Genomic DNA, 15,060 nt, shown 5'->3' with positions numbered 1-15,060 from the left:
TGCTATACCATGTCTCAGTATCTGTCATTGTCGTACTTGTGTAGAAGACTGGATACTGATTCTTCCCTTCTTTTCTGATTAGTACAACACTCGTGGCTATACTGGAGATTACTAAATACATAATGAAGTCTCACCAGGCTTAGGAGCATACAAAATTGGAGCTTCAACCATTTAGCACTTCAATTGATTGAGAGCAACTTGCTTTTGAGGTCCTTAATATCTTTGTTCTTGGATCTTATTGCATCAAAGAATGGTTTGCACTTATCTGATAACCAGGAGATGAAGTGGCTAAGAGCTGCGATTCGGCCAGTTAGAACCTGTACTTCCCTATGAGTTTTTGGTTCCTGATTTTGAATAAGGGCCTGAGCCTGAGCCGAGCTTACCTCTATTCCTCTCTTGTTGACAGTATGGCCGAGGAACTACGCTGAAGAGACTACAAAAGAACACTTAAAAGGATTCAGCTTCATGCTATATTTTCTCAAAGTGTCAAAGAATTCCTAGAGGTGCTTGGGATGATCCTTTTTCTTCACACTTTTAACCACCATGTCATCGATGTAGGCCTCGATCATCTTTCCCAGCATCTCGTCGAAGATTTTGTTAACGAGACGCTGGTAAGTCACCCCAGCATTCTTGAGTCCGAAGGGCATGACTCTGTAACAGTAGGTGTCTTTCTCTGTTATAAAGGTAGTTTTCTCTTCATCCTCTGGATTCATAGGGGTTATACCCAGAATACGCATTGAGGAATGTGAGTCTCTCATAACCAGTGGTAGCATCGACCATTTGGTATATCTTGGGTAGTGGAAAACTATCCTTAGGGCAAGCCTTGTTGAGATTAGTAAAATCTATGCACACTCTCCATTTTCCATTCTTCTTCTAAACTACCACCACGTTCGAAAGCCATTGTGGATAGTGCACTTCTCGGATGAATCCTGCTTAAAGCAGTTTGTTTAATTCTTTAGCAATGATTTGATTACGCTCAGGAGCGAACCTTCTGTGTCTTTGCTCAACTGGTTTGAATGCCGAATCCACCTTCAGGCTATGGCATGAGATTGAAGGACTGATTCCTACCATGTCTGAATGATCCCAGGTAAACGCATCTGCGTTCCGTTGGATGACAACAACTAAAGCTTCTTTTTCTTCGGCTGTGGGAGAAGAGCCCATATAGGTGACTTTCTGGGGGTCGCCGAGGATAACTTCAACAGCCTCGAGGGATTCCTCGGTAGGCTTTGTAGCTTCGGCTTCATCCTCCATTTTCCGGTACTTGGACAAAGGGCTCTGTAATTGCTATTTAGACATACTTTCGAGAGTTGCAATTGGTTGGGGCTGCTTGACCATCTTCTTTACTTCATTCTGTGTCAACATATAGCATTCTTTAGCAGCGACCAGATCTCCCCAAAGATTAATAACCTCTTTACCGTCCGGAGACAAGCATCGTATCACCTGATGGAGGGTAGATGGAACCCTATTCATTCAGTGGATCCAACCTCTTCCCATAATGAGATTGTACGAAGGATGGATTTCTATTAGAACAAAGTTCTCCTTCAATATCCTTTTTGCCCTATTGATGGATAAATCAATCACCCCAAGGGGGTCCACCTTCGTGTTATCAAACCCCATTAAAAGACTGGAGGTGGGCCGAATTGTTGATGATGGGATCTCCAACTACTCAAAGACCACCTTTGTGATAATACTGGCACTGCTACCTGGGTCTATCAAAACCCTTTTGATCATACAATTCGCCACCAGAAAACTGATGACTAGTGTATCCTCGTGGGGAAGTTGAACTCTAGATAAATCTCCATCGCCAAACCCAATACTGATACTGCTCGAGGTGATAGTGTTCATCGAGGATAACTTCCTTAGCTTGTGGGCTGCCCTTAGTTTGGATCGATATACTTCTTCTGACTCCTGGTCATCCTCTGATCTCTCATGTATTGCATGGATGACCTTTACTTGATAGCCTTCTACTTTTCGAGGATTGATCTCCCGAGGCTTCACGTACTCCTTTGGTCTGAGGTAGTCTGGCAACTTACCCCTGGTTATCATGTTCTCCACTTACTTCCTAAAGGATCTGCAATCATTGGTTGTATGCCCGTAATCCCTATGGTAAGCGCAGTGCTTGCTCTTGTCCCTTTGCTTTAAGGGTTGCCTCATTGGCTGAAGGGCTGCGAATCTCACCTTATTTTCTTGGAATAGCCGAGCCAAGGTGGTACAAAGAGGTGTGAACCTTTCCTCTGTCATCTACCTTTTCTCAGGTACCTGAGCGACCGGTGCTGAGGCATGCTGGCTTTTTTGACTTTTTGAACTTGAAACTTTTTCCTTAGGCTTAATCTCCACTGTAATGAGGGTAGCGTGCTATGCTCATGAGCTATTCTCCTCAATTCAGATGTAGATCTGTGCCTTAGCATTAAGAGTCTGCATATCTAGAGGGGAATATTTGACTAGGGAGGTATGGAACTTAGTTCCTTAAATCATAGTGATCTTGAATGTTTCTATTGCAGTCGCATGATGACAATCTGCTATTTTCAAGGCCTCCATGTTAAATCTGAACAAAAAATCATGTAGCGTTTCTCTTTTCTTTTGCCTTATGGTGAAGAGACTAGCGATACTCTTCTTCTGCTTCTTGTTTCCACAGTATTGTGCTAGGAACATAGTGCACAAAGTTTCATACTCTAAGATGGATTTATGTGGTCTATTCTTGAACCATTCAAATGCAGCTCCTGTTAGACAAGTCGGAAAAACCTTACACATGAATGGATCGTTGTGATCGTCTAAAGCCATCTTTTATGCATAGTGGTCAAGGTGACGATAAGGATCTCTTGTACCATCAAACTGAGTAAAGGATGGCATAATGAATTTCTTAGGTCTGTCAACAAGGTATATATCATCGGTGAACAGAGTCTTCAATAGAGAGTTCTTATACTCCCTGGCCATCTCGGCGAGCGTCTAAATCCTCAGGAGTCTCTTTTCGTTAAAGGCCTTCTGTACGCCTGCTCCATTCGGAATACCATTAGACCATACCGTAAGCTTACGGCTCGACTTGGCCTATTCATCCTGCGTATGACGAGGCAGATTATCCGAGGTAACCACCTTGGTCCTTGTCCTCTGTTCTTGCTGAACTTCATTTGGCCAAGCTTCATTAGGTCGTGCCCCATTAGCTTGAGGTTCGTTAACTGGAGGAATGTTTTGGTTGGGGGGAGGTGCTGCCGCATCACCTGGTGGTGGCTGTGGTGTCAACTGAGCCATTGCCATTTGAAGGGTATCGTTTTGCTATTGAAGCAATACAATTTGAGCTACACTGGCCTCGTTCGCCTGACGAAGCGTTTCGAACTGGTGCAAGAATTCTTCTCGCAGCTTTTGCATCAATTCCATCTATTGATCAGCCACTGCTGCAGATCCTCCGATTGACATTCCAGATTATAGTAACATAAACAATTTAAAAAAATTATGGGAGTATATTTCTATACGGTTCCCACTGATGGCACCAAAATGTAGGTGCAAAATTTCTCTCTTTTAAAAGAAATAAAAAAAAGAATACAACTCACTCAAAACAATAATAACAAGCAATAAGAATACTCAAAGAAGGGTGTATATTGCTCGATGATCTTTATTAGAGGTCTAAGCCTCTATTTATATACAAAAAGGTGGTGGAATTATAGTAGGACTCGCATTGCTTGCTCTCTAATACATTCCATATACAATGTTCTTTCCTATAATGTTGTTTCCTTCTATACTTCTTTCCATGCCAGATTTCTCTTGCTGTAAAACTTTCTTGTATGAAGAATCCTTTATTTGGTAGGACTGGTTCTGTCTATAAACAAATCTGGGCTAAATGTAACTTGGTCCAACCAACTTTATTAACGGGCTGGAAGTTCAAATAAGGCGATCTTGGGCTGTTAATGATTTAATCTGGGCTTGAGCAGGGTTGGGCTTTTGTAACCCAACAAGAGATTAAAAATAAGACTTGTGTTGTGGCTACGTGGATGACTTTTATTGGAGGGGAATTTTTCCCTCCACACCTATACCCTTTTACATGTGAATCTGCTGAATTATGGAGAGCCTGGAACCAAATGGTTCAAATCATCTTGTGAGGCGTATGGGATAGAGGTGTTGGGTGCTATATTTAAAATTTATTTATTTATTTTTAAGCAAAAATATTTTATATATATATTTGATAAGGACTTTGCCCTGACTAATAAGCACAAATATTATATTTTAAGAAAAAAATAACAAAAATAAGAATTATTATGGTAATTTAATTCTGAAACATATAAAATAAAAATATTTATTAAGTCAAAGTTCTGTAGGTTGTTGCCTCTTAAATCATTTTATGGCTTGTCACTCATATCAATCATGTGATGGTTACAAATTTTACCTAGTCATCGCTAAAACAACATTAAACCAACTATAATGACAGAATCAAAAAATTATTTGAGAGGGTGCAACCTTAAAAAAGATAACTTCCAAACTACCATAATAGGAGAGCTTAAAAATGTATCAAAATTATAATTGTTCAAAATAAATAAATAAAAATTCAGTGGCCGCGGACGCTCCAACTTGAAGGTACTCAAGCCTTTGACGAACTAGAATTTAGTGTAAGTGCTTTTAATAAAACCTGAAAGTGAACTATAAAATTATTTTCGAGTAAGAAATTTATATGCAAGATAATTTAAAAGTTGCGAAGAAAAGGACAAATTTTGGTTAATCTAGACTGTTAGAATATGATTTAAAATTTACTCTTTTCATCCCGAATTAAATGTTGCCTTTAGTATTTGTGACTCACATTGTTGTGAATCACAAGTACCAAAGGCGACATTTAATTCGGGAAGAAAGGAGTAAATTTTGAGTCACAAATACCAAAGGCGACATTTAATTCGAGACGGAGGGAGTATCAGATTGCAGAATTCTGGAGGAGCCCAACCAGTCCAACTAAGTCCATCTGGTCTATATAGTATTCTCCTTGATGAAAAACAAGATCACTTGGGCTAACCGACATAGCTCCCTAAACATCTCATAATATTTTGTGATTGAACTTAGATTGAGCTTAGCTTACATCGACTTCTTTCGACATATTACATAAAAGAAACAATTTGTTTCTTATTTTGTGATTTTTAGTTGAAACATGGAACCTAACTTACAAATATTTGGAAAATCATTTATATAAGCATGCATACAAAAGATACAAATTGTTATAAAGGCGTAAATGTATGTAGGCATACATTGAAAAATTTATGTAACTGCTTATATGCACTTATATTAAAATATTTATTTATATGCATATATTCATGTAATTAAATTTGCGTAGTGACTGACTCAAAAAATTTGTGAGGGGGGCTTTTAATTTGTGGGGGCAAACTTATATAGTGGGTCCATTTTTGTAATTTCAATGGGGTTTTCTTCATAAATTTTCAAAAATTTAAAGTATAAAATGCAAAAAAATAAAAGTCAATGAGGGCAAATTGTAATTTTAGTGGGGCATCTTCATAAATTCTTAAAATTTTAAAGTGTAAAATGCAAAAAAAAAAAAAAAAAAATATAAAGAATCTAGTGGGGGCGAATTATAATTTTAGTGGGGGTATTTTCATAAATTCTAAAAAATTGAGGTACAAAATAAAAATATAAAAAATCCAGTAGGGACCCCTACTGGTCCTATGCTAGGTCCATGCCTGAATTTGTGTATATGTGTCTAGATAACATATATGTACCATGTACGAGTTTATATTTATATATATGTTGAAGGATTTATATATTTAAGTTACACCCTCTCTAAGAGCTTGAACTTTTAGGGTAGATGGTTGTTTAACATGGTACAGAACCAAATGTCTCGGGTACAAACCTCACCAAAGCTTAAGCTTTTGGAATAGATGGTTATTAACAATATACATGTTAAATATTTTGGCATTAATTTTAAATATTGTTGTATAGCATATTAAAGTAAGTTACTTTTACTCCCTCTAGAAACTTTGTGAAAAAACATATATTTTAGAATATATTTTTTAGGAAATCTTTTTCGTCAGATATTTAGTTGCAGCATATCTTAACAACTAATTGGTAGTGGTGAAAATTCGTGTTTGTGGGTCATAATTGTGTCATGTTGATAAGCGCCGAATATTGCATATTCAAGCACCCTTAGTTGCATTAGTTAAGTCCATTATTTGATTATTCTATATAGATTATCTTCATTTGAATGTTTTTATATATTTTCAGTTTCATTGGCCAAAAAGGAGCAAAAATGATGTTTTGTTCAATCTTTGAATAGCAATGTGCTCAAGGCTAAAGTTCTGGCAGCAGTGGAGTCTAACTTTTCTCGCCATTTTTGACCTATCAAACTAGAGAACTGGACTTCCACTAAAACATGGCATATTTAGAGATTTGAATTAGCTTTCCAAATCTTCAAACGGTTCATCATTGGGAGTTCAGAGCAGAAAGTTATGGCTGTTTTACCAAAGTAGTGCAAAGTAGGTCAAGAGAAAGGAGCATTCTGCCCAAACTTTGAGCGCTCGAAGTGCTTACTTAGAGCGCTCGAACTTTGAGCAGAATGCTCTCCACTTCAGCCCACTTACTCCTTGATTCCCTCATTTCTAATTTCCATCTTTATGGGTTGGTTAGAGATGTCTTTTGGTGGGAGTTGAGCCTTATTTGGTGGGGGTTTGGTAGGATAATGTCTACAAGGTGAGGGGAACCACACATAACATATATCATATTTCATCTTGCAAGATTTCTAGAGAGAGAAGGAGGAGGAAAAGATTGAGTTCTTGAAGCTACAACAAGGGAGCTCGAAAATGGAGGGATCTTCCAAGTTTCTTCCTTCTTCTAAGGCTCCCATGGGTAACTAAACCTCCATCTAGGGAGGTGATGAAGCCCCTCCCTTGTAAGCATGTCTTAGTATAGTTCTATTTTGGGGATTGCAATGTATAATCTTTGGTCTTTTCATGGTCTAGAGCATTTTGCCTCTTGTAATGGATCTACATGTATTTAAATGATTAATGTTGAGTTAATTATCTATCTTAGATGGTTTATTCTTTTAATCATATTGCTTGCACTCTCATGGTGACAATGGTAGTGAGATCATGGAATAGTTTTAATGGCATGGAGCTGGAGAACTTTGATAGATCATTGCTTAGGTGAAGCCTTTAATGGTTTATGCTTATTTCTTACCTTCATATGCTTCATCATTTTATCTAGGGCTTGATAATCTTTCATTCAAGTAAATGTGGTTAAGCTACACCTTAGTTAGGTAGTCTAAACATGTTCACCTTTGATGGATCATACTTGCTTGAGATTTAATGAACTTCTTGAGGATATTATAGCAACTAAGTGTTGTTATGTATCATGACCATAATATATATTGTTTTTTTCCCCAATTTAGCTCTAATCTAACATGTGTATAGGGATGGAGGCGGATTCACTTCCCTAGTCCTCTTTACTTGTATTTCATCTCCTTTAAACTCTTGCAAACTTTTATTTTATGCATCTTAACTTCATAGCTTAAGTGACAACAAACAAATCCTCTATGAAAGACTCTAGACACTAAGGTTGCCATAGATTAGCGCAGTCCCAATAGTTCGACTGACCTGACCAATAACCCTATTTTACAATGATTCGTGCTATTGCGAAGGTTGATTTATTATAGATCGAATTCTCAACCGATCACGTGTCGACTTAAGGGTATTCTACTAAACAAAATCCAAACACGTCCTGTTTAATAATCGTGTCAGAGACCTTTAACATTAACTTGACCAATTTATTAAACAAGGTACACGTGTTAACTTATTTAATGAACTATTTATTGAAATGAAACATTTAATACTTCATCAAACAATAAATACTAAAAAAACAAACATCAAACAACCCATAATCAAGTAAATAGAATACAAATGTTTAAGTAAAAATCATAAGGCATAGTCATGATTTATATTAAAATGACTTAATTGTCAATAGTAATTGGGTCTAAACATATAACATATTACTCAGGTCATATTGACGATTATGACATGTTGAGTTAAATATCTATAAACGGGTTATACGAGTTGAACCCCTCAATCCTAACAAGACACGATTAAGTAAATGTGTTAATCGTGTCAACTCGTTTATGACCCAAACCCATTTAAGATCAACCCAAACCTGTTTATCTCGTGTCGTGTTCGAGTCATGTTGGCGGGTGGTGTTGAACTTTGCCACCCCTACTAACTGGTCAAAATTAATTATCCAAAATACTAATAAGAGATTTGGTTGTTATTGCAAGAACATTCATGTGGAGCCACATTGTTTGCAGAAATAGACCCTAAATTTCTTCTAAATAAAAATGTTAGTTATTAGTTAAAAAAAATGGTAGCAATTATGTAAAAGCTCTTGTTGAAGAGCAAGTTTTTACATATAATTTGAAGTCTAAATCAAAGGTACAAGTACATAAATGAAAAAGTTACTGGTAAACTATTTAAATATCCTATCAATGGTAAAAATAAAAAAAAATAAAAGTTACTAGTGAACCATTTAATAGCCTTGGAACATTAGCGAGGTGGGGAAGAGTATTGTAAGCCCACAATTGGTGGGAGAATGAAGTCCTTATTTCCTAGTAGTGGTAAAGAGACCGCGTGAGTAAGAGGATGAGTTAAAGATCATGCGGCTATTGGTGTTGGTGGATGTGATTGCATAGATGGTGGGACAGGAGATGGCTCAGGAGGAGCTAGTGTATGTGATTGAATTGGTGGTGGGACCGGAGATGGTTTAAAAGGAGTTGAAACTGCTGTAGAAGTTGGTGCTGGTGGATGTGATTGAACCGGTGGTGGGACATAAGATGGCTTAGAAGGAGTTGAAATCGGTGTAGAAGTTACAGGTGGGTAGAAGGCGCATAAATTGGTGTCAAAACTGAAGTTGGGACTGGAGATAGCTTAGGAGGCTTCTGTGGTGAACTTGGTATTTGAGTTGGAGTTAGGACTAGAGACGGTTTAAGAGGAGCTGAAACTGGTGTTTAAGTCAAAACGGGGATTGGAGATAGCTTAGGAGGTTTTTGAGGTAGAGAATTTGGTGTTCGAGTTGGGGTTAGGACTGGAGATGGTTTATGAGGTGTTAAAACTGGTGTATGAGTCGAAGCCGGGACTGGAGATGGCTTAGGAGGTTTCTGAGGTAGAGAAACTGGTGTTCAAGCGGGAGTCAGGACTGGAAATGAATTAGGTGGTGCTGAAACTGGTGTGTAAGTCGGAGTCGGGACTGGAGATGGCTTAGGAGGTTTCTAGGGTGAACTTGGTGTTTTAGCTGGAGTTGGGACTGGGGATGGCTGAGGAGGTTTTTGAGGTGGAGAACTTAGTTTTGGAGTCGAAGCCGGGATAGGAGACTGCTTGGAAGGTTTCTGGGGAGAACTTGGTGTTTTAGCGGGAGTTGGGACTGGGGATGGTTTTGGGGGTTTTTAAGGTGGATAACTTAGTTTGGGAGCCGATGTCAAAGCCGGGACTGGTGATTGTTCAGGAGAAGTAGAAACTGGTGTTAAAGTTGGAGTTGGGACATGAAATGGCTTAGGAGTTTCTTATGGAAGCTGAATTGGTGTTCAAGTCAGAGATGGGCTTGAAGATTCTTTAACAGGTTTAGGGGGAGATGAAATGGGCATTTGAGTTGGAGCTGGGCCGGGAGATGCTTTGCCAGGTTTAAGAGTATTTGAAACTGGTGTTTGAGTCGGAGATGGGCCTGGAGATGCTTTGTTAGGTTTAGAAGGAGACAAAACTGGTGTTCGAGTCGGTGCTTGGCCTGGAGATGCTTTCCCAGGTTTAGGAAGACTCAAAATTTGTGGTCCTATTGGAGCTGGGCCGGGAATTTCTTGCCAGGTTTAGGAGGAGCCGAAACTAGTGTTTGTGTTAGAGCTGGGCTTGGAAGAACTTTGGTAGGCTTAGGAGGAGCTGAAACTAGTGTTAAAGATGGTGTCGGGATAGGGATGGCTTTGGTGTGTGACTTGGTGGACTAGAAGTGGGAGGAGGAGTAGAAGTCTTTAATGATGACAGAAGAGGTATTACTTGGGAGGAAGGGGTTGGCGGAGTTAATGTTGGTGGTTTTCATGTGGGAGGTGGTGGAGAAGTCTTTGATGGTGTCAGAGGAGCTGATGCTTGGGATGAAGGAGTTGGTAGAGTTGATGTAGGTGGCTTAGATGTTGAAGGTGGAGTATAACTCGTTGATGGTGGTAAAGGAGGTGATGCTTGGGATGTTGGGTCGGGGGAGTTGATGTTAGTGGCTTTAATATGGCGAGAGGTGGATTATAACTCGTATATAGTGTGGAGGTGGTGATACTTGGGATGTAGGGGTTGACAGAGTTGATGTTGGTGGCTTCAATGTGGTAGGTGGAGTATAACTATTTGATGGTGTGGCTAGAGGTGATGCTTGGGATGTAGGGGTTGACAGAGTTGATGTTGGTGGCTTCGATGTGGTAGGTGGAGTATAACTATTTAATGGTGTGGCTGGAGGTGATGCTTAGGATGTAGGGGTTAACAGAGTTGATGTTGGTGGCTTCGATGTGGTAGGTGGAGTACAACTAGTGTTTGTGTTAGAGCTGGGCTTGGAAGAACTTTGGTAGGCTTAGGAGGAACTGAAACTAGTGTTAAAGATGGTGTCGGGATAGGAGATGGCTTTGGTGTGTGACTTGGTGGACTAGAAGTGGGAGGAGGAGTATAAGTCTTTAATGGTGACAGAAGAGGTGTTGCTTGGGAGGAAGGGGTTGGCGGAGTTGATGTTGGTGGTTTTCATGTGGGAGGTGGTGGAGAAGTCTTTGATGGTGTCAGAGGAGCTGATGCTTAGGATGAAGGAGTTGGTAGAGTTGATGTAGGTGGCTTAGATGTTGAAGGTGGAGTATAACTCGTTGATGGTGGTAGAGGAGGTGATGCTTGGGATGTTGGGGTCGGGGGAGTTGATGTTGGTGGCTTTGATATGGCGGGAGGTGGATTATAACTCGTATATAGTGTAGGAGGTGGTGATGTTTGGGATGTAAGGGTTGACAGAGTTGATGTTGGTGGCTTCGATGTGGTAGGTGGAGTATAACTATTTGATGGTGTGGCTCGAGGTGATACTTGGGAGGCAGGGGTTGGTGGAGCTGATGTTGGTGGCTTAGATGTGGGAGGTGGAGAATTAGTGTTATATTCTTAAGGGGGAGGTGATGGTTGTTGTGAAGGGCTTGGTGGAGTTAACGTTGGTGGCTTGGATCTGAAATTATTGTTTGTCAAGAGCAAAACATCAAAATTCTTTTTAAAGAGTTTTGCTGGAATTGGCCCTTCGAAATTATTGTTTCTAATGTCAAGGCTAGAAAGGTGATTTAACTTTAGCACAGCATTTGGAAATTTACCTACGAAACAGTTGTTATTGATATCAAGCTCTTCCATATGTTACAGTTTAAAGAAACTATCCGGGATGATTCCACAAAACCGGTTAGTGTTTATGTGGAATGTGGTGGGATCAATCAAGAGCGTGAGTTCAATCGAAAAGTACCTAGCTATGTCAACATTGTTAAGATGGACACCAGAAACAACCTTCAATTTAGGATCATCGCGTGCCAGTGAACAGAGTATACCATTATAGGCACGCACATTCGCGCCAACCCAATTTCCAGTTGTATTGAAAGGGTCAGAGTACATAGCTTTTTTCCATGCTTGAAGAGCAATATAAGCTCTCTTGAGCCCCGGGTTTTCAAAAGTTAAGCTAGGATCAATGTTATAGCCAGACTCATCTTTGTCTATGTATAATATAGGATGCCTCAACATCAGTTAAAGCCAAAGAAAAGGATGAGAATGAAGAGAACAGAAGAGAGAGAATAAGAAAGTAGGCTAAGACCTTCATGTTTCGTTAGTTAGCAATGTCAACCCACCACCTTGGATTATTGTAGGGGTGGCAAAATGGGTCAGGAACGATCAACCGGCCAATATCCACCCGCTTTTTAATGGTTATGGGTGAACCATTGTGACTACCCTAGATTTTTCAACCCAGTGTGTCTTGTGATGACCCAAAACGGATCCAAAATGTGGAAGCAAAAGATAGAACAATAGTCTCTACAGATACAACACTCTATTAAGACACCAATGTGACCCTCAATGAGGTCACAAAACCCAAAGGAAGAAAATACGGAAGCAACATTTCAAAAATGGATAAGAATGAACCTAGGGGCAAAATGGTCATTCCACACTAAAATGGGTGCCACCGTGCACACCATTGGAAAGACAACAAAAAATTAATAAGGATAGACTCAAGAAGCACTTGATTCAGAGTCCGGACGGCAAAGATATCAAGTTCTGAAGTCAACGGAAGGGAAACCCTATCCCGGTTCGAACTAAAAACAGACACTACCTTACTAAAACTTGAATAACTTGAGCCACAAGAAGAATCTGAAGTGCTAATTAGTACCATTGGAAAGCTTATTTCGACACGATTAATTTAGACTCAAGAATGGACCAATTCGGAGTTAAAACGAAGAAGTTATGATCATTTGAAGTTGGAGGTGCAGTGTTGAACCAAGACACACACACCCGTGAACAGTACTTCGAGTGCTCGAACAAGGACTTCGAGCGCTCGAAAATTGCCCTAAGAAATCTGCCCAAAGTTCCAGTTCTCGAACTCCCCATTTAGAGCACTCGAACTCCTATAGGCTGCTCCTAAAATGCTGACTTGAAATGCAATTTTGAGGACTTTCTAGGCCTTTTTGAGAAAAACACAAATAAGAAACTACCCTCAAAATCATGTTTTCTAGCCAACCATGCCAAAAAAAAAACTTTATTTTTCAAGTAAAAACCCCAAAATGCCCTTATGCTCAGTTTAGGCTCAAAATGGCAAAAAATGTAAGTTTGCACCAAACAAACTTTTGACCCCAAATGCACTTCTAGGCTGAACCGAATATGCACGCAAACGTAATAAGTGATTTTGAGCGTGTAAAAATGGTCCGCGGCTCCCGAAAATGACCGATGCAAAATCCGACACCCTAACGGCCAAAAAGGCGAAAATGAATTTGAAATGGTAATTTTGAAAACCAAGATTAGCAAATGGTTGGAAATTATCGTTTGGCCCTTGGCCGCACTTCATGCATGATTAGTGAGATCCTATGGAAGAATGAAAATGGAACTCCCACACCCGATTCAAACATAGTCAGACAAAACTTAGCATTTTTTCAATATTCTCATGATATTTCATAAAGTCAAAACTATATAGAATACAAATACATGTCATTGGCCTCCGGCCTCATCTTATACATGTAAAATACATTGTAAGGAGTGCACTCATGTACACATTACATGTTTAAATTCAAATATACATTTTTTGACATATAAGGCTACAAATGGCTTTTCAAGCCAACCTTTACAAGAAATGAAAATCTTCAAGTCCACCAATCATCCAAGCATGACGAGAATCGCAACCTTGATTCTTGTACCTAAAATATGCCCCAGTATCGTAGAGGTGAGTAACATAAAGCTACTCGTAGGAAATGAGCATGCATCGACCTACGTTTTACAAGTTTGCATGATTTAATTATTGTGGTTCATTCCACCTAACGTCTATGTCAAAGGTGAGACTCAATGAACATCCTAGCTACCTAGGATCATTTCTAGCATCAATCACCTCATTCATGCAATTTTAGCAACATAGGGTCATGCTTACACAAAGCAACAACATAGGAGCATGCTTACACAAAGCAACAACATATAGATTCTCAAGGTAATCAACTTGAAGTCTAAAATGCAACATCAACTAAATATAACAATTTAGCATAATTAGAATATCTAATACCACACATCAAGACATAGGTTCTCTAGATTATCAACTAGAAATCTAAAAGTGTGAAATCAACTAAATATATCAATTTAGTATGGATGTACTTAAAAACATCAAAATTGCCAATAACTAAAACCACAAGTTCCAATATAAACATGATTGTTAACTTGGAATTGAATGCGAAAACAAATAATGGAAGACTTGGACATCTAAGCTTGGAATTCTGCCGAGACCTCAATTGTTATTCTAGGCACTAACCCGCAGGGAAGACCACCCTAAGTGCGCACTATCTCAATAACTTAGAGGACTCACATCCCCGTACTAGAGCCAAACCCTAGCCATCTCAACTCAACAATGTTCCAAGATTACAAAATTAAACCAAATAAGTTCACAATTTATACATAACTTATATAATGCATGAAAACACCTTCCATGCACAAGTAGGTTGAAACCACACAATTCATGCCTTAGAGTTTCAATTCTAAAATGACATACATAATGTCAATTACAAAGTGTTCAATTCACTACACATGGCATCAATATATTCTATAAAGAAAACATGTTCTCATGACTATAAATATAACAACAAAGTTGTCCAATGCTCAAAACACAATCAAGTGAATACATAACAAGTTCAAGTCCATGATTTGAATATAGAAACAATTTCTAAAATACCAATAGATCCATGGAGCCACTAGATAGAATTTAATTAAACAAGGTGATTAAATTCTCTACATTTCAAATAACCTCAAATTAATATATGTTAAGCAACATATCATGGTCTTTACATATATCAAATCAAAAGTTGATAAGCAAGATATCATCAAATAGAATTTAATTAATTTAAATCAATTAAATCTCTAGATTTCAAAAGTTGTCCAAATGATCTCAAATTAATTATATCAAGCACTAAGTCATGGTCATACCATATATCTAGTCTAAGATGGATTACAAGCAAAACACAATTTACTAGAATTTAAACCAAATTAAATCCATTTAATCTCTAGATTTGAAAACTCATCTAAATCAACCCAAATTAATATATATCAAAGATCAACTCATGGCCATGCCATTTACCAGGTCTACAATGAGTTATAAGCAAACTACCATTAATCATAATTTCTCAAATTAATACACTACATGCATACAAGTTGTATAAACATCAAAAACATGGAAGATAATAAACATATAACCCTATAACATTCCTTACCTCACTAGAGAAGTGTCTCTCTAGAATCTAAGGCAAAATCAACACAAAATGGCAAACCCTTCTAGGGTTATAAAGAGGAAGATGAGGGGAACAAAATGTATTCCCAAGTTCATGCTTGG

At 38.6% G+C, this 15,060-nt stretch overlaps 1 protein-coding gene across 1 annotated transcript; it reads right to left on the bottom strand.

The window, feature by feature from the left end:
- Positions 1–11,360: 11,360 nt before the first annotated feature.
- On the bottom strand, positions 11,361–11,735 carry LOC132269791 (pollen-specific leucine-rich repeat extensin-like protein 3). Its single transcript, XM_059771035.1, has one exon. The coding sequence runs from the start codon at positions 11,733–11,735 to the stop codon at positions 11,361–11,363; it is 375 nt and encodes a 124-aa protein (XP_059627018.1).
- Positions 11,736–15,060: the final 3,325 nt, after the last annotated feature.

The sequence above is a fragment of the Cornus florida genome, unplaced genomic scaffold (genome assembly GCF_030987335.1).
Source record: "Cornus florida cultivar Cherokee Brave unplaced genomic scaffold, ASM3098733v1 CherokeeBrave_3.0.0_Hap2_Chr01, whole genome shotgun sequence".
NCBI classification, from domain to species: Eukaryota; Viridiplantae; Streptophyta; class Magnoliopsida; order Cornales; family Cornaceae; genus Cornus; species Cornus florida.
The sequence above is the reverse complement of the archived record's forward strand: the minus strand, read 5'-3'. Positions and strand labels throughout refer to the sequence as shown.

Excerpts from the sequence above, each read along its gene's own strand:
- LOC132269791 (XM_059771035.1), bottom strand. The coding sequence starts at position 11,735 with ATGTTGAGGCATCCTATATTATACATAGACAAAGATGAGTCTGGCTAT.